General features: G+C 44.2%; 1 protein-coding gene across 1 annotated transcript in view; it reads left to right on the forward strand.

Annotated features, from left to right (window-relative positions):
- Positions 1–49: 49 nt before the first annotated feature.
- The window catches only part of OPRK1 (opioid receptor kappa 1), a 29,763-nt gene continuing 2,929 nt past the window's right edge, over positions 50–26,883 (forward strand). The window contains exons 1-3 of the mRNA XM_006140344.2: positions 50–241; positions 571–866; positions 17,969–18,321. Coding sequence (XP_006140406.1) covers positions 610–866; positions 17,969–18,321 — 610 coding nt within the window. The 5' untranslated portion in view covers positions 50–241; positions 571–609. The remainder of the gene's footprint in view (positions 242–570; positions 867–17,968; positions 18,322–26,883) is intronic.

The raw sequence follows: 26,883 nt of genomic DNA on the forward strand, positions 1-26,883 counted from the left end.
CGTCCTAGAGTCCCGCCCTGCCTGAGCTGCCGCCAGTGGTGGGAGCAGAGCACTGAGCTAAGGGGACCGCGCTAGGCAGAACACCGGCTCTCTGGCCAGAGACGGGGACCCGAGTCTGAAAGCTGGTGACACTGGGTTGCAGGTGCGCGGCGACCCCGAGCGCTAAGCGGATCCCGAGAGCGCGCGGCTCAGCCCCGAGCAGGGGCTCCCTAGACTACCCTCCTGCCTCCAGGAATCAGAGGTGAGCGCTGGGCTGTCAAGGCGCGGTTCTAGCTAGGGCTCCGTGCTCGGAGGTCCCTTGTCCGTGGGATATCAGATCGGTAAACTAGGGACAGTTTCTCTAGAGGACAGTGCCCGAGTATGACAGGATGGTGCATCCCAGAAGCTGCACCTCTGGCCGGGATGACGGCGGGAGGGGCGTCCTCCGGGTCCGCCCCTGGGGACGTGCGGCCCGGGCGGGCACCGAGGGACCTAGGTGCTCAGCGCCTCCGGCCTCTGCGCGCGGCTTCGGGAGCCGGCAAAGTTTGCCTCCCTGGCCCAGCCTGTCCTTCTGTTTCCGCGGTCCCACAGGTGCCGCTTTTCCTCGCCCCCAGCTGCAGCGGCGCCACCATGGAGTCCCCGGTCCAGATCTTCCGCGGGGATCCGGGCCCCACCTGCGCCCCGAGCGCCTGCCTGCTTCCCAACGGCAGCGCCTGGTTCCCGGGTTGGGCCGAACAGGACGGCAACGACAGCGCGTCCTCCGAGCCCGCGCAGCTGGAGCCAGCGCACATCTCCCCCGCCATCCCGGTGATCATCACCGCCGTCTACTCCGTGGTGTTCGTCGTGGGCTTGGTGGGCAACTCGCTGGTCATGTTCGTCATTATCCGGTGAGCCTGGGGCAGGTGCCGCAGATGCCGCGAGGGCAGGGAGGGAGGGTCGAACCCCGCACCAGGACGGCGCTGGGACAGCTGGAGGGGACTCTAACCTGCGCGGAGTTCAGGATTCTCCGAGGGTGGCCTTTTGGAAGTGATGAAGGATTTCCTGAGAGAGTGTTTGGGTGGAGACTGCCAGGTTTTAGCGGGGCAGATCCTAGAGACCAGAGATACCCTGATGACTTAAGAGCTATCTCCCAGATCCCACCCAGGGCCCGTGACCTGCTGGAAACTCTACCTGCCCGGAAACCACCAGGGTGAGGACAAGGCCAGTCTCTCCAACCGCATGGCCTTGAGACTGGGCGCCTGAGCCGGTGTGGACACGGTTTTGCTCTTTGCAAATGTTTCTTAAGATAAATCTCAGGCCCACCGAATGCACTGAAGATAGCTTGGAATTTTATGACTCATCGCAGTGGTGTTAGGGCTTGGGAGAGAAAGTCAGTGTGCTTCATGGGTTTGGAGAGCCATATCAAAAGCCATATCCTTTTTAGCACTGAACTGCCACACCATTTGTTTAGTGATTTTTGTCAATAAGCCATCTAATACTTATCCTTAAAGTATGGGCTGCACAGGTTTTCAGAAACTGCTTTGCTGCTCCCTCCCTCCTTCCCCCTCCCACACACCATGAAGAATGAAAGGGTTTATTTTATTGTTCTTTTTGTGGAACTTTGTCAACTTCTAATAAATATCCAAATAACCACATATATACTCGTTTTCTGATAAGTGAAGTGATTTTAATTTAATTAAATTTTAAATTAATTAATTTTGGAGAGGTTTTTGCTATAGAGAGTGTCCTCTCTCCAGAAAGACAGAGAGCAACAGAGAGACAGAAAGTGAGAAATCACCCCCCCAGGGGGGATGGCCATGCCGCAATCCCTTCTCCACCATTCTCCTCTTGGGATCTGAGCATGCACGCACACATGCCCGGCATGAATTTAAGCCAGTGATTTTTATTTTTAAAAAGAAAGAAAGGAAAGAACCCCTTCACCAACTTTGTTCTGCTTGCCCCTTGAAATGTATGTGTCTCTCCTTTGGGGAAACCTCAGCTTTGGAAATGGACCTCCGAGAGTGAACGCCAAGCTCGCCCTGCTGTGGAAGTCCCCGTGGCCTGCAGGAAGGGTGCAAGTCACTCCAGTCAGGGAGGTGGAAAGGCGGAGAGCCGATTTCTCTCTTCCTCTTTATCCTGATTTCAGTTTTGAGACAGTCTCTTTGTATTTTATGACATTAGAACAATATTTATAGTGGCATGAATCTTTCTCTTGGGAACTCATTATAATAAAAGTACCTCTTTTTTTATTATTCTGTTCTTTCCTTTTTTTGGTTTATGTTTTGGCTTGGGCATGTTAGGTCTTTTATTCTCACATATATCTGAAATGAAAAATCATCATTTAGGCCTTCAAATACAACATATTAGGTCCATTTTACCTAACAGTTAGTGTTTGTATCTCAGTATGCTTGGTTTCCGTAACTGCTTATTGCTTTTTACAAGGATTCCATCAGTGATGAATAAAGGCATTTGAAGGGGGGAGGGTATGTTAAAAGTAAATTTTTTGTCTAAGTCATTCATAAGCTGGTCTACATTAGAGTAAAGATTACAGCAAAAGAAAATTGTATTATAAAAGATAATTTAAAATTTTAGGTGATCTGGTATAAAAGCCATTTTTTGGGTGAGAGATAATTAAACTTTTTTTTTTTTAAAGGTTTTGCTGTGGGGGCGCATGCAGTCACCAGAGAGAAACAGAAAAACATGAGAGGGCAAGTGAGAAATCACCCCCTAGGAGGATGGCCATGCCACAATCCTTTCTCTTCCATTCTCTTCCTGAGATTTTGGGCACTCATATGCATACACCCAGCACGAGTTTCAATTCACCAAGTCAGGTATTCAAACTACAGTCAGCTATGTGGGAGTTCCGTGCCTTAACCACTGCACCAACTGCTGGCCCCAGTGAAACTCGAAACGTATTTATTTATTTATTTTTGGAGAGGTTTTTTTCTGGCGCGTGAGCTTGCCAGAAAGACAGAGAGAGACAGAGAGACAGAAAGTGAGAAATCATCCCCCCGGGGGAATGGCCACACTGCAATCCCTTCTCCTCCATTCTCCTCTCAGGATCTTGGGCACGCACACACATGCACCCAGCATGAGTTTAAGCCACCAGGTCTGGGACTCGAACCGTAGTTGACTACATGGGAGTCCAGTGACATAACCATTACACCAACTGCTGGTCCCAAAACGTTTTTATACAAAAGACTGAAAAAAAGACAAATTGGCTTGCATTCTACTCATCACATTTAAATGTGTAGGCAAAACATCCATATCTTATTGCTTTTTGTATGAGTTACAAACTCCCTAGTTGTTCTACAGTACTTTTTAGATTTTTACCGTAAGGCATGTACTGAAGAAAAACAGAGAGGGAGGGAAAGTGAGAAATCACGCTCCTCCCAAGGGGAACGGCATGTTGCAGTCTCTTCTTCATTTTCCTCTTGGGATTTTGGGCATGCATGCCCACGGGCCCAGCATGTTTTTTAGGCTGCCAGGCCTGGGACTTGGACATGAAGTCAGCCATGTGGGATCCAGCCACTTTAACTTCCACATCTCCAACTGGCCTGTGTTTTACAACTTTTTCATCATTTGTTTCTTTATTCATGATAGGGCATGATAGGGTGCATGTATACAGAAAGAGAGAGGGAGAGAGAAGAGCATTCTCCACAGGGTCTGGTCACTCTGTGACCCTCATCCTCTAGTCCTCCCGTCCTCTGGATCCTGGGCACTTGTGTGCACGTGTGTCTGGTGTGTTTCAGGTTGACCAGGTAGGGATTCAAACTTCAATCACCACGTGAGATCCAGCCTCTCTTAAGCAGTACATTCTGCTGCACCATGGAGATGACCCTACAACTTTTTATGTGACCCTGCAGACTAGAATTACAAAAAGAATAAGGAGTCCTAAAATAGCATTTAGATACTGTGTGTAAAGAGACTCAGCAGGAGAAAAAAAAATAAGTTCTAGATTGGCTAGGACTTCTGGTGGCTAGATTTCCCAAAGATATCCAGCACTAAATTTTGTTAGAATGGGTCAGCTAAAGTATAAGTTCGATAATTCACATAATGACATCAACCCTTCTCTCAACCCATTCTCAACTTCTTAGAGGTTAAGTATGATAATAAATGAAAAATGAAGAGTGACAAGGCCACCCTGGAATGCCAACATACTAAAACAATAGTTGGTTCTACAAAAGAAAATTGTATTATAAAAGATAATTTAAAATTTTAGGTGATCTGGTATAAAAGCCATTTTTTGGGTGAGAGATAATTAAACTTTTTTTTTTTTAACGGTTTTGCTGTGGGGGCGCATGCAGTCACCAGAGAGAAACAGAAAAACATGAGAGGGCAAGTGAGAAATCACCCCCTAGGAGGATGGCCATGCCACAATCCTTTCTCTTCCATTCTCTTCCTGAGATTTTGGGCACTCATATGCATACACCCAGCACGAGTTTCAATTCACCAAGTCAGGTATTCAAACTACAGTCAGCTATGTGGGAGTTCCGTGCCTTAACCACTGCACCAACTGCTGGCCCCAGTGAAACTCGAAACGTATTTATTTATTTATTTTTGGAGAGGTTTTTTTCTGGCGCGTGAGCTTGCCAGAAAGACAGAGAGAGACAGAGAGACAGAAAGTGAGAAATCATCCCCCCGGGGGAATGGCCACACTGCAATCCCTTCTCCTCCATTCTCCTCTCAGGATCTTGGGCACGCACACACATGCACCCAGCATGAGTTTAAGCCACCAGGTCTGGGACTCGAACCGTAGTTGACTACATGGGAGTCCAGTGACATAACCATTACACCAACTGCTGGTCCCAAAACGTTTTTATACAAAAGACTGAAAAAAAGACAAATTGGCTTGCATTCTACTCATCACATTTAAATGTGTAGGCAAAACATCCATATCTTATTGCTTTTTGTATGAGTTACAAACTCCCTAGTTGTTCTACAGTACTTTTTAGATTTTTACCGTAAGGCATGTACTGAAGAAAAACAGAGAGGGAGGGAAAGTGAGAAATCACGCTCCTCCCAAGGGGAACGGCATGTTGCAGTCTCTTCTTCATTTTCCTCTTGGGATTTTGGGCATGCATGCCCACGGGCCCAGCATGTTTTTTAGGCTGCCAGGCCTGGGACTTGGACATGAAGTCAGCCATGTGGGATCCAGCCACTTTAACTTCCACATCTCCAACTGGCCTGTGTTTTACAACTTTTTCATCATTTGTTTCTTTATTCATGATAGGGCATGATAGGGTGCATGTATACAGAAAGAGAGAGGGAGAGAGAAGAGCATTCTCCACAGGGTCTGGTCACTCTGTGACCCTCATCCTCTAGTCCTCCCGTCCTCTGGATCCTGGGCACTTGTGTGCACGTGTGTCTGGTGTGTTTCAGGTTGACCAGGTAGGGATTCAAACTTCAATCACCACGTGAGATCCAGCCTCTCTTAAGCAGTACATTCTGCTGCACCATGGAGATGACCCTACAACTTTTTATGTGACCCTGCAGACTAGAATTACAAAAAGAATAAGGAGTCCTAAAATAGCATTTAGATACTGTGTGTAAAGAGACTCAGCAGGAGAAAAAAAAATAAGTTCTAGATTGGCTAGGACTTCTGGTGGCTAGATTTCCCAAAGATATCCAGCACTAAATTTTGTTAGAATGGGTCAGCTAAAGTATAAGTTCGATAATTCACATAATGACATCAACCCTTCTCTCAACCCATTCTCAACTTCTTAGAGGTTAAGTATGATAATAAATGAAAAATGAAGAGTGACAAGGCCACCCTGGAATGCCAACATACTAAAACAATAGTTGGTTCTAATCTGTAGCTAACAAGGTAAAGCAATGTTTAAAATTCATTCATACTGATAAATGGTCAAAGAAATTGATGGATGTGGGTTTATTTAGTTCAGGAGAAGCACGTACAGAAGATTCAAGAGCACGTGTCATGGAGGGGGCTGCGGTGAGCCCATGCGGTCTAGCAGAGCCACAGTGTGGAATCACGTGCAGCTCTTCTAGCTGAAGCTAGGGGCTGGGTGCCTTACTGGGGAAAGTGGAGGATCTTTAATAAGGACATTACTTTAAGATATTATGCATGGAAAAGGGCCATCCTATGGTTACTCAGTCTTACAGAAATTGCGGAGAGGGAGTACCAATGATAAGATGGTGGCAGGGGCACATCTTTGGATGGCCAGCTCTCACTGGGAAAGTAGAACAGTAGAAAAAAGCTTTGACTATTTTTTTGGTTTTGTTTTTATTTGTTTGTTTTGCTTTGTTTTTTAGTCTGCCATACAAATAGCTTTTTCCGTCTTGAGCACCTAGGATACTGCCCAGTATCTTCTGGAGACATTTAAAATTCCAAGGGTCTTCCTTCTTTAACATGTGCTAACTGCCATAATCCCCTAATCGTAGGGCATATAACATGTCCCTGTGAAGACGTGAAGGTCAAGTGCTCCAGTCTCCCCTCTTGCCAGGCTTTGGGGTTTGTGGGTTTCAGGGGTGATACTCAAGTATGATGATAATACACCTATGGCTGTTAACAGTGGATAAAATAATTCACATGAAGCGGAAGCTTCCCCTGCCTGGCATATACTACATGTTCACTTTATAGTGAACTTTCTAGTCATCTTTGTTAAAGGAAGAGTGAGCCACGTGTGGGAAGTTGTGGTGAGAGTGGGAGCTGTCGAGGTTGGGTTGCCTGGCATGGCCCGGATGTGGTGTCATGATGCTCATTGCAGGAGACCCACACAAGTGGAAGTCAAGAGACCTTGGGGTTACCGTCGAATACCTTGAATATCCCTGGAGCTCCTTCACTTTCTCCCAGACTACTTCGTCTCTGATCTAGTCTAGACTCCACAAGTCAACATTCAGCCTCTGCTTTGATGGTACACTCTCCTGCTGCTGTCTCACACCCATGCCTCAACCCTAGATCAAACCAGTAATCTCCCTTCCTTATTCTTATACCGAACTCATTATATGTTGTTGGACAAAATCAGTTTTATGTTTGTCAAGGTGAAAGACACTGCCTTCGAGTGTATCTGACTCCAAATCTGCCGAGTAGGTTTTCTGTGTCACTCCCTATTTCCCAGGAAGTGCTGTTTCCTAAATCTATAGGTCGGGAGGCCAGGAAGGAAAGGCTGCCATCTCCAGGTGGAACATCTTCTTCGGGACCCCTGAGGTCTGCTCTTTAAGGTCTTTTCATTGATCGGATTAGGCCCACACAGACTATCTAGGATGATCTCCTTTGCTTAAAGTCAACTGAGGGACCAGCAGATGGCGTAATGGCTATGTCACTGGACTCTCATGTAGTCGACTGTGGTTTGAGTCCTGGACCCCATGGCTTAAACTCACACTCACACTGGGCGCATGTGCGTGCATGCCCAAGGTCCTGAGAGGAGAATTGCAGTGTGACCTTCCCCTCTGGGGGATAATTTCTCACTTTCTGTCTCTGTCTCTCTCTTTCTGGTGAGTGCATGCGCCCTATAGCAAAAAAAAAAAAAAAAAAAAAAAAAAAAAAAAAAAAAAAAAAAATTAAAGTCAATGGAGTATAGACTTTAATCACATCTGCAAAATACCTGCACAGCAACTCCTAGATGAGTATATGAAGACCTGAGGACAGTAGCCTGGTCACGGCGATACATCAAACTCCCTTGCAGTGGTTTCATTCATTCTTGTGGCCGCAGCTGTTGGGTAAATGTTGGGTAAATCGTGACAAACCCTAAAGGTGCATCTTCCTCTTCTGGTTTCTTATAACTGTTGTCAATAGAAATAGTATAAACCAGTAGCAAGAAAAATAAAGAGGGGAGAGAGAGAGAGGAATAAAGGAAGGAAGGAAGGAAGGAAGGAAGGAAGGAAGGAAGGAAGGAAGAGGCTGGCTTTGTGGGGCAGTCCCACATAAGAAGGTTCCCAGTTCAAGCATGGGGGTCTCTCCTAGTATGCTGAGCACGTGGCTGCTCGTCCTCTGGGACCGGCTGAAGCTAAGGTGGGTAATGGCATTGAGCCTTGTTGCAGGTACTACCTCTCTCTTTCTGTCTCTCTTATTCATGGAAAAAATAAATAACTACATTGAAAACGGCTTTGTGGGGCAGTCCCACATAAGAAGGTTCCCAGTTCAAGCATGGGGGTCTCTCCTAGTATGCTGAGCACGTGGCTGCTCGTCCTCTGGGACCGGCTGAAGCTAAGGTGGGTAATGGCATTGAGCCTTGTTGCAGGTACTACCTCTCTCTTTCTGTCTCTCTTATTCATGGAAAAAATAAATAACTACATTGAAAACAAGCTAATAAACCAGCCAGCCGATGGCATGGTGGTTAACGTGGCTCTACAGAGTTGACTATAGTTCGAGTCCTAGACCTAGTGACTTGGAAAACACAGTGTGTGTGTGTGTGTGTGTGTGTGTGTGTGTGCGCGCGCATGCACACATGCCCAAAATCTGGAAAGGAGAATGAAGGAGAAAGGATTGCAGTGTGGTCATCCCCTCTGGGATGCTTTCTTACTTTCTTCTCTCTCAATCTGTCTTTCTCTGGCATGTGCATTTACCCTATAGAATATTTAAATAAAGAAAAGGGAAAGAAATAAAGAAAGAAAAGAAGAAAGAAGAAAAAAGAAAGGAAGAAAGAGGAAGAAAAAGAAAGAAAGAAGAAAAGAAAGAAAGGGTGTGGAAGGGGGATGAAAGAGGGGAAAAAAGGATGGAAAGGCAGAAAAAGAAAAGAAAGGAAACCAATTTGGTTTAGGACTCCTGAACTTTAATAGACTCCTGGCAAAAGTGTAGACTTCAAAATCATTCTTGATTGTGTTGACTGTACAATTTTTCCTGGCACCTGTCTCGGGGCGAGTTTCAGGAGGAATTTATTTCTCACTGGGAAAGAAGAGCTCCTCTCCATTAATCATTCGGTTGTGTGTCTTGAGCAGCAGTCTCTTGGCATGAACTGTGCAGCCGGCCCCTCTTTCATTCCATATTAACCCTGAATGCATTTCTGTGCTGTTGCCCTTCGAGGCTGGTTGCTCAGCTAACAACCCCAAATTGTGTGAATGTCGGACAGGCACCTTTCTAAAGTTTGGCTTCTGTGGTTTTGGTGGCACAAGTAATATGGGCTTATAGCTATATTGAGAGATGGTGGGACCAGCAGTTAGCATAATGGCTATGTCGCTGGACTCCCATGTAGTCGACCGTGGTTCGCATCCCAGACCCAGTGGTTTAAAACTCACGCCGGGCACGTGTGCGTGTGTGCCCAAGATCCCAAGAGGAGAATGGAAGAGATGGGATTGTGGCATGGCCATCTTCCCTGGGGGGTGATTTGTCGCTTTCTGTCTCTCTGTCTCTCTCTGTCTATCTGGCAAGCGAACGCAAAAAAAAAAAAAAAAAAAGAGAGAGAGAGAGAGAGAGAGAGAGATGGTTTCGGGGATAACATTTATTCCTCAACATAAAAGTCAACCAGTATAGTTTCTTTATTCCTTTTCTTTGGAGGGGATGCTGGTTTATGTGTTAGATAAGGAAGACATATAAAAAGAATATGTTTTAGTAGTGAGCATAATATTATAAAAGTCTTGTGGGATTTTTTGTTGTTGTTATTTAAGAAAAATACTTAACTTCTTCATTGGCCAATCAAGTTAGACTCTAAATGAGACAAGGAAAAACGTGATGAATTGAGAGCTCCCATAAGAACTGGTCTGAAACTGGGCAGGAATTCAGATTAAGAGTGGTAGGCCCGTGTTCAGTGAGGGAGCAGCCACAGCAATCTGAGGGACATTCGGACCTCCTGTTGAACAGTAAAGCTTTTAAATTGACAGCAATCCTGTGAAATGAGGGTTGTGATAGTGAGTTTTCAGATGAGGAAATAAAGCCACAAAGTCATTGTCCGAGGGCACCCAGGGCTGATGACCAATCTGAGTCCTGCCTGTGCAGCTCCCTCACCTCTCTGTCACCTGCCAGGGTTGGGGGAAAGGTCACTTCATCTGACAGAGGACAGGGCAGAAGGGGGAACATGCTGACCTTTCTCCGTGTCCATACTCCATGACTTAACCCTAGCTAGGTTGGTTTTCTCCATAAAACATTATTTTATATTTTATTGTATTTTGCCATAGGGCGGGCACATGCACTCACCAGGGGAAAGAGAGACAGAGAGAGGGAAAATGAGAAGTCACCCTCCATGCTGCAATTCCTTCTCCTTCATTCTCCTGAGATTTTGGACACGCATGCACACGTGCCAGGCATGGTTTTCAAGCCTACAGATCTGGGACATGAACTATGCTTCACCATGTGGGAGTCTAGCACCTTAATCACCATGACACCTGCTGGCCCCAGGAAAAATGATTTTAATCTTCATATACTTCTCAGCACCCAGGAGTTGTGCCTAGGAAACACTTGCGAGTCGATGGTGATTTGCAGTTTTCTTCTGGGGCCATGGGCATAGTTTTCACTCTGTGTGTGTGCTGAATGCACTAGAGCCCTTCGCTGTGGAGTTGGGAAGGTGTGTCATTACACTCTACTACTGAAGGAAGAGATGAGCCTTTCCTGGGGCTCGGGACACTGGCTGTCCCACGGAAATCGTTACTTTGACTTTTTCTTTCCTTGCCACTGCCCTGCAAGGACATGCTTGCCTGGGCACGCTGGCTGCTCATGGCTACCTGCCTGGTGACTGCAGGGATCCAGGGCATGCTCCTCCTCTGTCCTCTGCAGCTTCTGCTCCTGCTTGCAGAAGAGTGATTTCAGGGAGCAGCCGTGTGACTCCTTTACAACCAGACTAAGGGATCTCAGACCACTTGAGACATAATAACTGAATTTCCTTTTTAAAATTAAGAAACGACTGTCCTTTAGTAAAGAACCATAATTTCAATAGTGAGTAATCCAGAAGGACATATGGCAAATTAATCTCATTGAGATGGACTGCAGATATCTGGAGAACTTAATAAACTCAATATGTTTTCAGATCATTCCTGCCGACAAGTCCTGTCCATGCAGTCATCGTTCCTCGTCATTTTATTTTTCCATAGGCTTTGTGAAGAACTGTTCAGTTTCACTGCAACATTGAGAAGCAGGTATAAAAGATGTCCTGCCTCTGCTCTGCCCCATTCCAGACACGCTCAGCCATTATCGACATCCCCCACGAGTGGAACATGGACCCCTGTCACCCACAGCCTGTAGTTTACATCGAAGTTCATTCCGCCAACCCTTTCAGTTTTGCTAAGGACAATTGACAAATACTGCACATGTTGAAGGCGTACAACATACGACTTGATATATGGACACACTGTGAACTAGTAACCATGATCAAATTCACGAGCACACCCATCATCACACAGTTATCCTGTGTGGTGGGGAGGGGGAGGCACTTAAATCTACTCTCTTAGCAAATTTCAAGTAGTACAGTATTGTTAATGCTAGTTTTGCTGTACATGAGTGCCTCAGAAGTTTTCCATCTTGTAGCTCAAGGTTTTTTTTTCTTTCTTTTTTTTGGAGAGGTTTTTGCTATAGGGCACGTGCACTCACCAGAAAAACAGAGACAGAGAGACAGGAAGCGAGAAGCCACCTCCCCAGGGGGAATGGCCATGCTGCAATCCCGTCTCCTCCATTCTCCTCTAGGGATCTTGGGCATGCACACACATGCACCTGGCGTGAGTTTAAGCCACCGAATCCGAGACTTGAACCGTGGTCGACTACATGGGAGTCCCGCGACATAGCCATTATGCCAATTGCTGGTCCCATAGCTGAAGGTTTGTACCCTTTGAAGCACGTCTTTCCATTTCCCCTACCCTTTCTGATCAATTATTTTTCAGGGATTTTTTGCCATAGGGCACTTGTGCTCACCAAAGAGAGAGATAGAGACAGTGAGAGGGAAAGTGAGAAGTCACCTCCCGGGGAGGATGGCCATGCCACAATCTCTTCTCCATTCTCCTCCTGGGACCTTGGGTATGCACACACATGCAGCCAGCATGATTTTGAAGCCACCAGCTCTGAGACTTGAACCAGGTCGACCACGTAAATGTCCAGGGCCATGACAGCTACACCATCTGCTGGCCCTGCCTTTCCGATCATTTTAAACATGACATCTAGAACGCTGTGCACCTGGAAAACTTGCCCAGGAAAATGAGTACGTCACACTTGTTGGCAATCCAGAGAAGAGACAGCCGAGACTCCTGTCTCTTCTTTTGCTGTGGTATCTCGGAGTATCTAAAAACAAGGATTTTGAATATTCCCGACATCAAGTAATTACAGATGGCTGAGGTGATGGGTATGCCAGTTACCCTGATTTAGTCACGATGCATTGTATGTTTGTACTGAAAAATTTAATCGCACCCTCCAAATATGAACAAGTGTATGTCAGTTAAAAAGGATTGTATGTGCCCTGGGGCTGCAGAGCTTGCGCGCTCCAGAGTTTAACCCCCTGGAAGTCTTCAGATGCCGAGGCCGCTCTGGCGTTGTGGGACAGCTGACGGCTCCCCACAGGTCAGCGGCATTTGATCACACTGGTTTTCGTTTGTTTATTTATTTATTTATTTATTTATTTATTTATTTTTTCACCAAACCACAGGTGATTATATGGGCCTTTAGGTATTTTCTATATTAAAAAAATCCATTAAAAAAAATTGCCACTACAGTTTTATTTTTTTCTTTTCTTTTTCATTTTGTTGGAGATCCAGTCTGGCTTCCCATTGTCTCACTGGTTTGTGATCTTAGGTGAGTCGTATACTTCCTTTTAACTCAGTTTTAACTCAGGTCTCTCACTCAGAAAGCAAGGACTGCCTATGGAAGTCACAGACACCATCGTGTCCAGGGCAGTGTTTTGTCCATCGAGGGGTCTGTGGACCAGGCCCTGCTTCCTCCCGTGAAGTGCTTTCCACTCATCACGCGTGCTTGACCATGCTGATCAGAACATGCTTGCCTCCTTAGCTGCAGCAAGTGGCAGAACTCACAGAATCACATGATTCTCTGATAAAATGCCCGACTCCTTGAAAACCCTAGAGACTCATCATGACAACTTTGTCATATAATATAAAATTCCTAAAACGGTGTCTGTCACATAATATCATCAATAGATGCTTAATGTAATTTTATCCTTCTGGTGGTCAACATCCTCTGTGGCCTGACATGTCTGTTCCTATTCGCTGGCCTCCTGTTACCCCCAGGTAAGATCCTCAAACCCCAAATCCATTCCCTGGCTGAGCCCAGAGTGAGTCACTGGCCATCTGGCCTCTCTGTCCATTCTTTCTCAAAGCTCAAGATGCTGCCAAGTTTTCTCAGATGTTCTAATGACTTCTCTCCAGACTGATCTTCCCCTTTTGTGTATTTCTAGAGTTTACATTAGAATTTGGGTTCGGTTAGTTTAAAAGTCCCTAGGGGTCAGGATCTGTATATTGAATTTATTTTTTAGTTATACTCAAAGTCCAATAATTGATATCTAAGGGGCAGACATTTAAAATGTGTTGAGAAAAAAAATGAATGGATGGACCAGATTTGGTGGCGTGGTGGTAATGGTGCCGAAGCCACACCGGAAGTTCACGGGTTTGCATCCTGTCTGAGGCGTGGTGGCTCACAGCATGAAGACCTTGTCGGAGGTGTTGTCTCCTTCCTTGTCTCTCTGGGCCTCTCTCTCTCAGGAAATAAATGAATAAACTTTTAAAAAATGAAGGAATGAAGATGGGAGAGGGGGGACCAGCAGTTAGTGTAATGGCTATGTTGCTCGACTCCCATGTAGTTGACCATGGTTCGCGTCCCAGACCGGGCGGCTTAAACTCATGCCAGGCGCGTGTGCGTGCGTGCCCAAGATCCTGAGAGGAGAATGGAGGAGAAGGGATTGAGGTGTGGCCATCCTCGCTTTTGTCTCTCTGTCTTTCTGGTGAGTGCACTTGCCCTATAGCAAAAACAAACAAACAAACAAAAAAACAAAAAAACAAAACAACCCCCCCCAAAAAAATAAAAAAACCTCTCCAAAAAAAAAAAAAACATGGGAGAGGGAGCATGAATGTAACGGGGGAGAGAGGAAAGGGTGCATGTCTATCAATGTGGGGGATAATTGTAAGTCAAGGACATAAATAACTGAAAATAAATTTGCCAGTGTGTTGCTGTTTGAATTGTGGTGCTCACTCACCGAGCTTACGGGTGTATTACCCTGTTGGCAGGATAGGAAAGGGAGTTCCTAGTTAAAGAAGCACCACTGAAATGAAAAAGCAGAAGCCAGACTGCGGCAATGTACGTGATAGCAGGGTGTCGGAACCTGGCAGTTCTCTCTTCCCGCGGCACGTCTGAGCAGGCAGGCACGTGCAAGGGCCAGGAAGCTGCCTTCAAAGCTTGGCGTTCTTCCCGGTGGCACCTTGTGGTGAGCGTGGTGAGCGAGTGACGCATCTGCCCCTGACGACTCAGCGGAAAACTTTGGTTTTCTCATGAGTGCCAGTGGGTGCCAACCGGGAAGCCACCCCTCCATTCTCTGTAAGAAGGGGTGTACTAGGGTGGTCTGCCACATTGCCTGGCAATGGTCTTCCTCACTGCTTGTACCCCAAATTCCCTGTGGACCACTCTTCCCTCCTTCCCTGCCTCACGTCCAGTGCGCCATATTGTGTTCCCTGGTTTGTAACATTGCCAGGTTTAGGGGGACAGCCACAGACTGCTCTTTTCACGCCATATGCTCCTGCAGCGAGGACACAGAAAGCACAGCAGCTCGCTGCCAGCCCACCTGCGGCCTTTCCTCACCAGCCAAAACTTCCCACCCAGATGGTGCCTTTTTACTTAAAGTGCTTGTGGATTTTTGTAAAGCAGCACAGATAAGAAGGAAAATAACTTCATAGCCTATCCCAGTAAGAAAGCGTTCATGTTTTCTCACCAGTGGACATACAATGTTTGAAAAGACTGGCAATGTTTTCTTTTGATTACGTACAAACAATATCTGAAGGCTCAGCCAGATGTCTCTGAGGATGAGTCTTGTTTTATATTCACACGTGTGCAAGCCCAGTTCAGTGTGGTACATTGAAGAGCATCAACAAATATTTCTTGAATGCATAGTTTATTCATTGCCTTTAATTATACTCACGAGTTCTCCCCACCCAGCACTAGATGTCAATTTCTAAGTAATAGGCAGAGAGAGACTCTCTAAAAGAAGGAAAGAGTATTTTGGAATAGGTATTGAACATGGAAGAAGCTTGCCATAGTCAACCACAGGTATATCCCTGAATGTAAGGGAAGACGAGGGAAAAAGAAAAGAAAAGAAAACAAAACAAAACGATGAGGAGGGATTGCCTACATTTTTGGGGGCCAATTATTCTTGCCTATCAGGATCCATTACAAAGTAATTTCAGTCCAAGGTTGGACAGGTGGTTTCTGTGCAGAGGTCACAAGGCTATGTTCTGGCAAAGTCCTGGTCATGGCTGTGGTTATCTGGTACACTCAGGTGAGAACCACAACCTTTGTGGCCTTCCCAGCTCCATTTAAGTTAGGGCATAGCTTGTGTTGATATGAATTATTCCATTTTGATTCTGACAACTTTTACATGGGTATATAAGCTTGTGTCTTCCGGAGCCCTGGAAGACAGGCTCTGTTGCTGCCCTTCAAAGACCCTTCCACTGAAGTCCCACCTCTGCTACATGGGACAGATCACTTACCTGAGCCTAACTGTCTTCATGTGAATAATGGAGAAGACTGACCCGCAGGGTCAGCTAGAAGGGCAGTTTCGAGACTCATATAAGTACATGCAAGTCAAGATACTGTAAAGAACTGGAGCGATGTGAGAAGGCATGAATCTGAATTTCTGCTTTGCCTTTTGTAACTATGTGGCCTTGAGAATTTAGGAAGATTCTGCAATTCTGAGTTGCCTCACCCACAGAACAGATACAAATAGCTGCTCTGGAAGGTTCTGTGAGGGCTAGAGATAAAGCACGTGAGCTGTCCAGCAGAGTGCTGAACACAGCGATTTTTAGGGAAGAAGTGGCTTTTATGATTCTGTTCCATGCTGATCTCCCGTTTCTTGAGATTTGATGACAGGATCTGAATTCCTTATACGTTCAAGCCCTTATGCGGTTCCATACATTTATTGGTTGCAATATTTTGAAAAGCTAAAAGCAAGCTATCACTCAACATTTTATGATTACTTAAGGATGCGCACAGTTGCAGGAGATTGGGTCCAGGGCCCTCCTCTTCCTCAACAGGCAACAAATCCACAGATGCTCAAGTCCCTTATCAGAGTGGTGCAGTGCTTGCACATAACCCATGCGCATCCTCCTGTACACTTCGAGCCACGTCTAGATTGTCCATAATACCTACTACTGTGTCCACATAGCTCATCATTTACATGGATTTGCATAGTACTTGGCATGTGGAAAATTCAAGTTTTGCTCTTTGTAACTTTCTGACCTTTCTGAAGGTCTTGGAACTTTTCTGAACTTTCTGTATCACCTAGTGATTACACTCCCCTCTGCTTCCTTCAGTAATTTATGACTTCTACCTGTATCAAAGGAGAAGAGTTGGGGAACGTGAAATAGATTAGATTCGTTCTTTGGGTCAGGGTGGTGAATGACCTGTCCGAATTATACCTGTTATTTGTTGATAAAACTAAGGAATTGAACTCAGGTCTGACTACCTTTATAAAGCAAAAAATATAGTCTAGCTTCATAAAGAAAGAGGGAAATATCAGGGTCGTAAATATGGAAGTTAAGTCTCAAAGATACTGTCTCCTGGACTCTGCTAGTGTTTTGGGGGAAAAAGTTGAAAGAGTAGAAAGTAAGATTCACTTTTTAAAATGTTAAATCATTTTTAGGAGGATAATATCTGAACAGATAGATTTTCAGTTTTTTTTTTTCTTTAGAAACAACCCTTTTCATTCAGTGTTAGTTGAAAATGGAATTGTTTTAAACTTCATGTTAGAATGGAAAGAATAATTCAGGCTGAAGGAAAATATTTAGTTTTTCTAAATGATTTTAATTAATTAATTAATTATTTATTTATTTTTCTTATTTTAATTTACCAGAGAGGGACAGAGTGAGAGAGAGAAAGTGAGAAAGCAAGCCTCCAGGTCCAGGACTTGAACCGTGGTTGGCCATGTGGGAATCCAGTGCCCTTAACCACCATGCCACTTGCCAGCCCCTTAAGGAAAATATTTCTGACTTACCTTAAAAATTACTGTCCCTTCCACTGGAAGAATAGACAAAATATACACTTTACAAATCTCTCAATATTTGAGTAAAGACAGAATTATTTCTCACCTACTACACCAGACAACGTTTAGTTCTCTGACACACATAAAAGAAGAACTCAGCCTAGATTGTTTTTATAGTAACACATTAAATAATAAGCTAGTGGCACACTGGCAAACAAGAATCAACAAACCTAGTGGTATTTTAACCGTTGCAATTAGATGTATTTTAAAAATTGAAAACCATTTTGAATTTTCACAAGATATGATAATTATAATGGTTGATTTCTCAGCATAACCCAAGGACATAATGTTTTATCTTTGTTTTACACAAGTGAAAGAAAAAAAAATACAGCATTTAAAAATGCTTAAAGCCAAGCAGCCCTGGGTAGAATTAAAATGAATTGGCAGTCATGAAATAAAGACCGATATATATGAAAGTCTATTAACAAAATCTAACGTATATCGATCTCTTTGACTTACGAGGGCATTATGCTCTGATAAACCTATCATAAAGATAACAAATTACAAAGTCAAATTATCCTAAATTGGGAACCATCTGTATTCGTCTCTTGGGTCATCAGAAAAGTCATGACGCATTTGTACATAGAAAATTATGTCATGACTTTTCTGACAACCCAATATTTATCTCTCTCTCTCTGCTATGTTCTTTATTTTTTTCATTTAATTTTTTTTTTTGAGCAAACACTAGAATAAAAGCTAAAGTCAGGAATCTTTGCCCATTTTTTCCTACCACCTCTCATGTCTATAATAGTCCTTTTTATGGGATGTAGAAAATAAGTGAACGAAAAGCAGAGTCAGTAATCCAAACACTGTCATAAACCCATCCGCCTCACGAATTTGAGTTGGAAATGGAGGGAAACAATATGTCCTTTTTCTTTTAGATACACAAAGATGAAGACCGCAACCAACATTTACATATTTAACCTGGCTTTGGCAGATGCTTTGGTTACGACCACCATGCCTTTCCAGAGCACAGTCTACCTGATGAACTCCTGGCCGTTCGGGGACGTGCTGTGCAAGATTGTCATCTCCATCGACTACTACAACATGTTCACCAGCATATTCACGCTGACCATGATGAGCGTGGACCGCTACATCGCCGTGTGCCACCCCGTGAAGGCGCTGGACTTCCGCACGCCCTTGAAGGCAAAGATCATCAATATCTGTATTTGGCTTCTGTCATCTTCTGTTGGCATATCTGCCATAGTGCTTGGAGGCACCAAAGTCAGGGAAGGTAAGAGAGCTATTTCCATCCATTAGAAAAACGTAAGTTCTAATTCTACGAACCCTTTTTTAAAAAAATTCGCTGTAGGGCATGTGCACTCGATGAAGAGAGACAGAGAAACAGAGAGGGGAAGTGAGAAAACACCACCCAGTGGGGTGGCCACACCACAATCCCTTCTTTATTCTCCTCTGGGGATCCGGGCACTCACGCATGCATATGGGCCTGTGTGTTTTTCAAGCTGCTGGGCTTGAGATTGGGACCACACAGTTGCCTCAACCACCATGCCACAAGCTGGCCCAGAAACCTGTTTCTTATTAAGACAGAGTCTTACTGTGTTGCAGTCCTCCTGCCTCAGCCTCCCAAGTAGGTGGGACCACAGGTGTGTGCTACCACATTCATTCATCTTTCTTTCTTTCTTCTTCCTCTTCTTCCTCCTCCTCCTCTTTTTCCTCCTCCTCCTCTTCTTTTTTTTACATTTGCTGCAGGAAGTGTTTTCTTCCTGGAAAGAGAGAGAGAGAGAGAGAACGTGAGCCCCAACCCCAGCCAGGATAGATGGTCACACTGCAATCCCTTCTCCTCCATCTCTCCCTCTTTGTTGGATTTTGGGCATGCACACTCATGCACATGACATGTTTCTAAAGCCACTGGATCTAGGACTGGAACCATGCAACCAAACGGCCCGCCACTCTTTTGTTTTGTTTTGTTTTAATTTTAGAAGATCTTGCTTTGTTGCCTAGGGCAGCCTCAAGCTCATGATCTTCCTACCTCACACTCCTTAAGTTGCTAGGATTACAGGTGTCCATCACGGTCCAGCTTTTAGGTTGGACAGGGTAATGGAACCCAGGCCTCCCAAGTGATCCTAGCCTATAGAGAAAGTTATTTTTTTTGTTTGTTTGTTTGTTTGTTTTTAGCAGAGCACACTACCAGAACTGGGCCCTAATTATATAAACTTCTAACTGGAGAGTGATATCAACCTAAAGCCACAAGATGTGCATGAAGTTCATTTTCTTAAAGTGTTAACATGGAGTGACTGGAATCACCTGTTTTCAATAAAAACCGGTTTATTGGGTATGTTTTGGCTTCCTTAAAGTTTTGGTTTGATGACGTGACATTTTAGCATGAGTGACTCCCTTTAGGCCTGATCTTCGGCGTCCTGGAGCACAGAGAGCTCCTGTACACCTTCTGCCACACACATGCACCACCTGCCCCATCACTGATGTCTCCCACAGAGCGGGACACGTGTTACAACCAGTGAGGCTCCGCAGACACCGCAGGCAGGGTCTGCAACATCCGCCTACATTTTTTATTTAACTGTGAGTAGGACACACATCTAGAGGAAAAGCCAAAGCCAATGGAGATATATTGTCTAAATTCATAGAAGATCGAGCAGTAAAACCCTTCTGTGGTTTTCTTCCACCTCTAAGCACAACATATGATCCTGACAATACGGGCACCTAACCTGTCTCCAATTTGCAAGTGCTTATCGGGATCCAGAAGCTTGGGGCTGATATATGAACCACAGTTATATGGGATTTTTAAAATACAACCTGGCAATTTCAGGTTCTCTTTTTCTTCCTAACAAGGGACATAAGTCATTAGAGATACATGCTGACTTTCTACATTCCCCTTAAAGATTAATCTCCATATCACTCTCTTAACAGCTTCATTAGGCTGTAGGCTGTTCAGAATCCGGTTCACAGATGGATGGTGTTTACAGATGAACAAAACCATTAGATTTTGGACATATTACTTCTCGCCCCATGCACACAGGATAATTGATGTTGTTCCGGTATTTCTCTGTAGGCTGCACACTGAAAGAGTACTGCTCCTGAACAGTCTAGTTTAATTGACTGGGGGTGAGGCTTGGGTATTTTTTTTTTCTTTTTTTCTTTTAGGGAGATTTTTGCTTTTGGGCACCTGTGCTCCCTGAGTCCCTTTGTCCATCATCCTTGCTTTTTTAAGAGGTTTTTGCTATAGAGCATGTGTACTCGCCAGAAAGAGACAGAGAGATAGAGAGAAAGTGAGAAAGCACCCCCCCAGGGGGGATGGTCACACCACTATCTCTTTTCCTCCATTCTCCTCTCATGATTTTTGCACACTCGCACATGTGCCTGGAGTGAGTTTTAAGCTGCTGGGTCCAGGACGCAAACCGTAGTAGGCCATGTGAGAGTCCAGTGATGTAGCCATTGTGCCAGCTGCTGGTCCCAAGATTTTTAAGGTGATTCTGACCCGCAGACAGGGGGAGAACAACTGTTCTAGTACCTTCCTTAGCTAGTAAAAGACAAGCTGTGGGAAACACTTTGGTCTTGGTAGAAGTTCACAGGGGGAGGGAACTTTATGAAGGCTGTTCATTGCTCTAGCGGTTACTTGACTGCTCCAGTTTAGTAGGGAGGCTTATGATAGCTGTAAGTACAGATAATTGTCATCAGAAAATGTGCAGCAAGGACTTTCTAGGTCACAGTAAACAGGAGCTAAAACCATTGCTTATCTCAAATGGTACACAGGCTTTTTGTTTGTCTGTTTTTAGACTTAATATTTTTAGAGCAGTTTTAATAGAAAACTGAGCAGCATGTACAGATCATTCCTGTGCACCCCAGCCCCCCACATGTACAGCACCCCATTATTGGCACCCTCCCAGAGCAGCACAGTTCTTATCATGAATGAACCTACATGGATGTCATCATCACCCAAAGCCTGTGGTTTACATTATGGTTCACTCTCGGGTTTGTACAGTCTATGGGTTTGGACGAATGTATAATCTTTTTTTCTTTTAGGGAGATTTTTGCTTTTGGGCACCTGTGCTCCCTGAGTCCCTTTGTCCATCATCCTTGCTTTTTTAAGAGGTTTTTGCTATAGAGCATGTGTACTCGCCAGAAAGAGACAGAGAGATAGAGAGAAAGTGAGAAAGCACCCCCCCAGGGGGGATGGTCACACCACTATCTCTTTTCCTCCATTCTCCTCTCATGATTTTTGCACACTCGCACATGTGCCTGGAGTGAGTTTTAAGCTGCTGGGTCCAGGACGCAAACCGTAGTAGGCCATGTGAGAGTCCAGTGATGTAGCCATTGTGCCAGCTGCTGGTCCCAAGATTTTTAAGGTGATTCTGACCCGCAGACAGGGGGAGAACAACTGTTCTAGTACCTTCCTTAGCTAGTAAAAGACAAGCTGTGGGAAACACTTTGGTCTTGGTAGAAGTTCACAGGGGGAGGGAACTTTATGAAGGCTGTTCATTGCTCTAGCGGTTACTTGACTGCTCCAGTTTAGTAGGGAGGCTTATGATAGCTGTAAGTACAGATAATTGTCATCAGAAAATGTGCAGCAAGGACTTTCTAGGTCACAGTAAACAGGAGCTAAAACCATTGCTTATCTCAAATGGTACACAGGCTTTTTGTTTGTCTGTTTTTAGACTTAATATTTTTAGAGCAGTTTTAATAGAAAACTGAGCAGCATGTACAGATCATTCCTGTGCACCCCAGCCCCCCACATGTACAGCACCCCATTATTGGCACCCTCCCAGAGCAGCACAGTTCTTATCATGAATGAACCTACATGGATGTCATCATCACCCAAAGCCTGTGGTTTACATTATGGTTCACTCTCGGGTTTGTACAGTCTATGGGTTTGGACGAATGTATAATGACATGAATTGATTGATTTTTTAAAAAATTTTTGCTATAGGGTATGTGCACTTGCTAGAGAGTGAGAGACAGAGAGAGAAAATATGAGGAAACACCCAGCATATATTTTAAAATTTTATTTATTTTTTTTACTTTCCCACAAAAATTGACTTTACATAAAATTTTTGCTCATACTCCATAGTTCTTTTTTTTTTTTTTTTTTTTTGGAGAGATTTTCACTGTAGGGCACGTGCGCTCGCCAGACAGAGAGAGACATAGAGACAGAAAGCGAGAAATCACCCACCAGGGGGGATGGTCACACCGCAATCTCCTCCATTCTCCTCTCAGGATCTTGGGCACACACGCACATGTGCCCGGCATGAGTTTTAAGCCACCGGGTCCGGGACACGAACCGCGGTCGACCACGTGGGAGTCCAGCGACATAGCCATTACGCTAACTGCTGGTTCCCTCCATAGTTCTTGACAGTTAATAACTTCCAAAATTCTGAAAAACTGAATTTTAAAGAAAACTTTCAAAATATTGGTTATGATTTTGAGTGTGACTCTATAGTAACAGAGACAGTACAGTTTTAAATATTTCTGAGAAAATATTTGCACGCCAACTACTGAGACTGTTGAGAAGCAAACACCCTGCACACAATTCACACATGAACCTTCCCAACTCACCCCTGCTACCAAGTGCTCTGTGGTTTACCAGCTGCTAGTAAAGATCTTCTTCTTCCTTCAGAGTCTTCCTTAAGGTATTCCTTTGGCTGTGGCACCTCTTTTACACTCTCTACTAATTACAGCACCTAACATGGTTTTCAAGGTGCTGAGTCTAGACTTGAACTGTGCAGTCAACCATGTCAGATCTATCCACTTTTAGCACCATGTGACTGGCTGGTCCTATTTATTGATATTTAATGAATCACAATATTTTTTTCTGAAACTGTGAAATTTCTAGCATAGCCACAGCAGGTGTTAAGCTACAAGACTTGGACAATTTTAAGAAATGCCTAACGTCAGATAAACGTTTTTAAATATGATTTATCGCTCATAGTGTTTTTTCATGCCTATAACAAACGGTAATAGCTTACAAGAAACTCTTCGGAGGCCCAAGTGTTCATGCATAAAAACTCAAATCCACGAAGAGACACTGCATACATGCTGAGGGTGAGAAAAATGGTCTGAATAGTACAGGAAGATAGACAATTTTTCCCAGGGCAAAAAAAGAATCGATTTTGTGTTTCATGTTACACTTGTAGATTTAACTACCTTATTGCTTCTCATCATTGTGAGAAAATGACATCCTAGAAGAAATGGATTTCAATTAGGCTTTGGAGAGAGGAAATGAAGATAGATGTGGTTTTTCCAGAAAGGAGCTGGTGTGGATGAGTGTGTGTGGATGCAATGGAAGAAAAGATGCACCAATCGGCAGAAGATTGATTTGTAATGGGAGAAAATTAAAGTAGACATAGGAAGGCTCTATTCGTCCCCCGTGTGTTTTAAAAGTTTCCTAAAGCAGGTTTTATTTATGTGATGAAAGACGGGCTTCATCATCTAGGGAATTCATTTTGGAGTGTTGCATGACACTGCATGTTAAGACTCTCGGTGACGCGGAGGAGTATTGTAGACAGTCTCTGAGCACTGAATTGGAGCTGGTAGGTGCTGGTAGCTCACAGTATTGGGTTAGGCAGGCACCAGCTGCACGAGGGCACAGTCACCTGAGCAAATGCTGTCTCAGAGAGTGCTTCTAAGCGTACAGTGTTTCTTTTTGATTGTGAGCACAGATTTGGGAAGCGGGCGGCCTGGGATTGAATTCCATTTTCACCAACTATGGTGTGTCACTTTGGAGATGTGATATTTTGTACTTCAGTTTCTTCATATGCAAAATATAGGCCATAGTGCCTACCTCCTTTGGTGTCTTCCAGAGCTAATGAGTCCAGAGTGGAAAGCAGGTAAAATAATGCCTAGTGTCTATAAACACCCCCATAAACACCTGCTACCACTGTCATTGCACAGAGTGGTTTTAGTAGGCCCTGCCTGATTGCTTATGTTTATCCACATCTATCAGGTATCCAAGTAATACTGAGGGCTCCTGTATACAGCAAAATTTTCACTTTATGAACCTAATTTTTTTCAATATTATTTATTTATTCCTCCCATGAGTGAGAGCAACAGAGGGACAATAGGGTCCTGATGCTGCGAGCTATCCCCAGCCTCAGCCAGTCCTAGCTCACAGGCATGCACATGCTTCCGTACACACGAGGTCTCTGGGTGTGGGCCTGGAATGTTCCCTGTGGGTCAGCCTTGCAGAGGACTAAGTGTACCACCCTGCCACTTAAAATATTGAACGTAGTATTTTACGTTTTATGTTTATGTTCTATTTATTTTGTGAATTCATAGACTGCCTACAATCATTATTAATTTCGTAGCTAAGAATTATTGTAATAGGTATTAGCAGAAATAGAGCTATTCTTGATAAGGCTATGTGTTGGAAAAGCTTCAGTGTGGCTGTTAGAGCCCTTAGGACTAATTTCCATTGCAGCAGCCATGAGACCTCAGGACATGTGCGGGTGAGAGCAGTGACCCTCTTCTGTTAATGTCAAAAGGGAAGAAGAGCTACTTTGTAACTGAGGTTATGGGGATAATGTCCCCTTTTTCCCCTGAACAGGACATTTAGTGACAATGGAATTAGAGAGGAATTTCCTTTTGAAAAGTTTTTTTTTTTTAAATCTTGAGAGAGAGAGAGAGACACCCACAACAGGGTCTCCATGCCACAATCCACCTCCTATCTGCACCTGGTGTGCTCAGGGAGGTCCCAGGATGCAAACCTAGGACCTTTCCCACTTGAATCCAGTAGCATCACCACTGTACTGTCACCTGGCCCCATTCTCTAGGATTGTCTCAGCACTGCCCTCCCTCTGTAATGGTGTAAGTTCAGCTTCTTTGACATTTCTGAAGGGTACATGTGTGGATGTTTGCTTCTCAAAGTCTCATAATCAATAAAAGTAGCTGTTGATTATTTTACTCATTTAACAGCTATTTATTGATCTCCTACTACATGACAGATTCTTTGGTTAGGCTAGGTCTCTATCCCACGGAGAAGAAAACATTAAGAACGTTAGCACGTCAAAGGTTGGAAGAGCTTCTGTCTAGGAAATCAACAAGGTGAGTATACGATGTAGAGAGAATATAAATGGCAGGGAAAAGATTATCTAAAGAAAGAGATCTCCACTTAAACACCCCTGAAAATACATTCGCGTTGAGGCCAACCATGAGAAAGAGATAAGGATGAAACAATGAAGCCAATTCAACAGACAGATCAAATGCCAGAATAGAATATTTATATTAAACTCATATTTTTATAAGATAACACTTATCAAAAGTAGCTTATTAAATACTTTTTTCCCTATGATAATAATAGTGGTGATTTAAAAAGGTGAGTTGTAAAGACGTTGCCCATAAACACTAAAGGAAAACTGAAAATAGATGCTTGTTAGTTTCTAATCATCTTCATAGTCATATTATTTTGGACAATGACTTTTTAGAGAATCAGCAATTACAAGTTACTCTAAGATCTTTGATTGGATCTGGTATTTAATTAATAAAATGAAGTTGTGTAAGATAGTGATCTTTATTCATAGCCAAAATGATGCTACCCATTTGTATCCTTTTAGAGAATTTTTGCTACAGGGCACATGCACTCTCCAGAGAGACAGAAAGCGAGAAACCACCACCTCCCCAAGGGGGGATGGCCATGCCTCAATACCTTCCTCTCCCTTCTCCTCTTGGAATTTTGGGCACGCACATACATGCTCCTGGCATGAGTTTTAAGTGGAGGGGTCCGAGACTCAAACTGTGGTCAGCTCTGTGGGAATCCAGACATGTAACCATTAAGCTGCTGGTCCCACTACCTTTTGCATTTTAAGGTAAGTCTAATCAAGATTTTAAAAGGGTGCAATTTTACTAAGAGATATTTAATTAAGATTACATTTAAAAATGTAGTTTTTACCTTTTTTTTGAGAGAGAGATTTTTGCTATAGGGCACATCCACTCATCAGACAGAGAGAGACAGAGAGACAGAAAGCGAGAAATCACCCCCACCCCCGGGGTGGGGGGATGGCCACACCACCATCCCTTTGCCTCCATTCTCTTCTTGGGATCTTGGGCACGCACATGCAACTGGCGTGAGTTTAAGCCACTGGGTCCGAGACTCGAACCGCAGTTGACTACATGGGAGTCCAGCGACATAGCCATTATACCAACTGCTGGTCCCTTTTGTTTGTTTGTTTGTTTTGTTCGTTTGTTTTTTTTTTTTTTTTTTTTTAGAGATTTTTGCTATAGGGCACATGCACTTGCTGGAGAGACAGAGAGACAGAAAGCAAGAAATTACCCCCCCACCCCAATCGGGGATGGCCATACTGCAGTCCCTTCTTCTCCATTCTCCTCTTGGGATCTTTGGCATGTACGCATACACTCCTGACATGAGTTTTAAGTCACCAGCTCCAGGAATTGAACTGCAGTGGAGTACGTGGGAGTCCAGCAACATAACCATTATGCCATCTGATGGTCCCTACATTTAAGTGTTTTTTAAAAAAATATTGATATAGTTATTTCATTATATAAAAAATATTTTTGTGCTATTTTTGAAGCAGATTTTTCTCAGACATTAGAAAAATCTGCTTCAAAAATAACTAACTTGGGGGACCAGCAGTTAGCGTAATGGCTATGTCGCTGGACTCCCACGTAGTCGACCAGGATTCAAGTCCCGGACTCGGTGGCTTGGAACTCATGCCGGGCACATGTGCTTGCGTGCCCAAGATCCCAAGAGGAGAATGGAGGAGAAAGGATTGTGGCGTGGCCATCCCCCCGGGGGTTGATTTCTTGCTTTCTATCTCTATGTTTCTCTCTCTCTCTCTCTTTCTCTCTCTCTCTCTCTCTCTCTCTCATT

The sequence above is a fragment of the Tupaia chinensis genome, unplaced genomic scaffold (assembly GCF_000334495.1).
Source record: "Tupaia chinensis unplaced genomic scaffold, TupChi_1.0 Scaffold000031_1, whole genome shotgun sequence".
Classification (NCBI taxonomy): domain Eukaryota; kingdom Metazoa; phylum Chordata; class Mammalia; order Scandentia; family Tupaiidae; genus Tupaia; species Tupaia belangeri.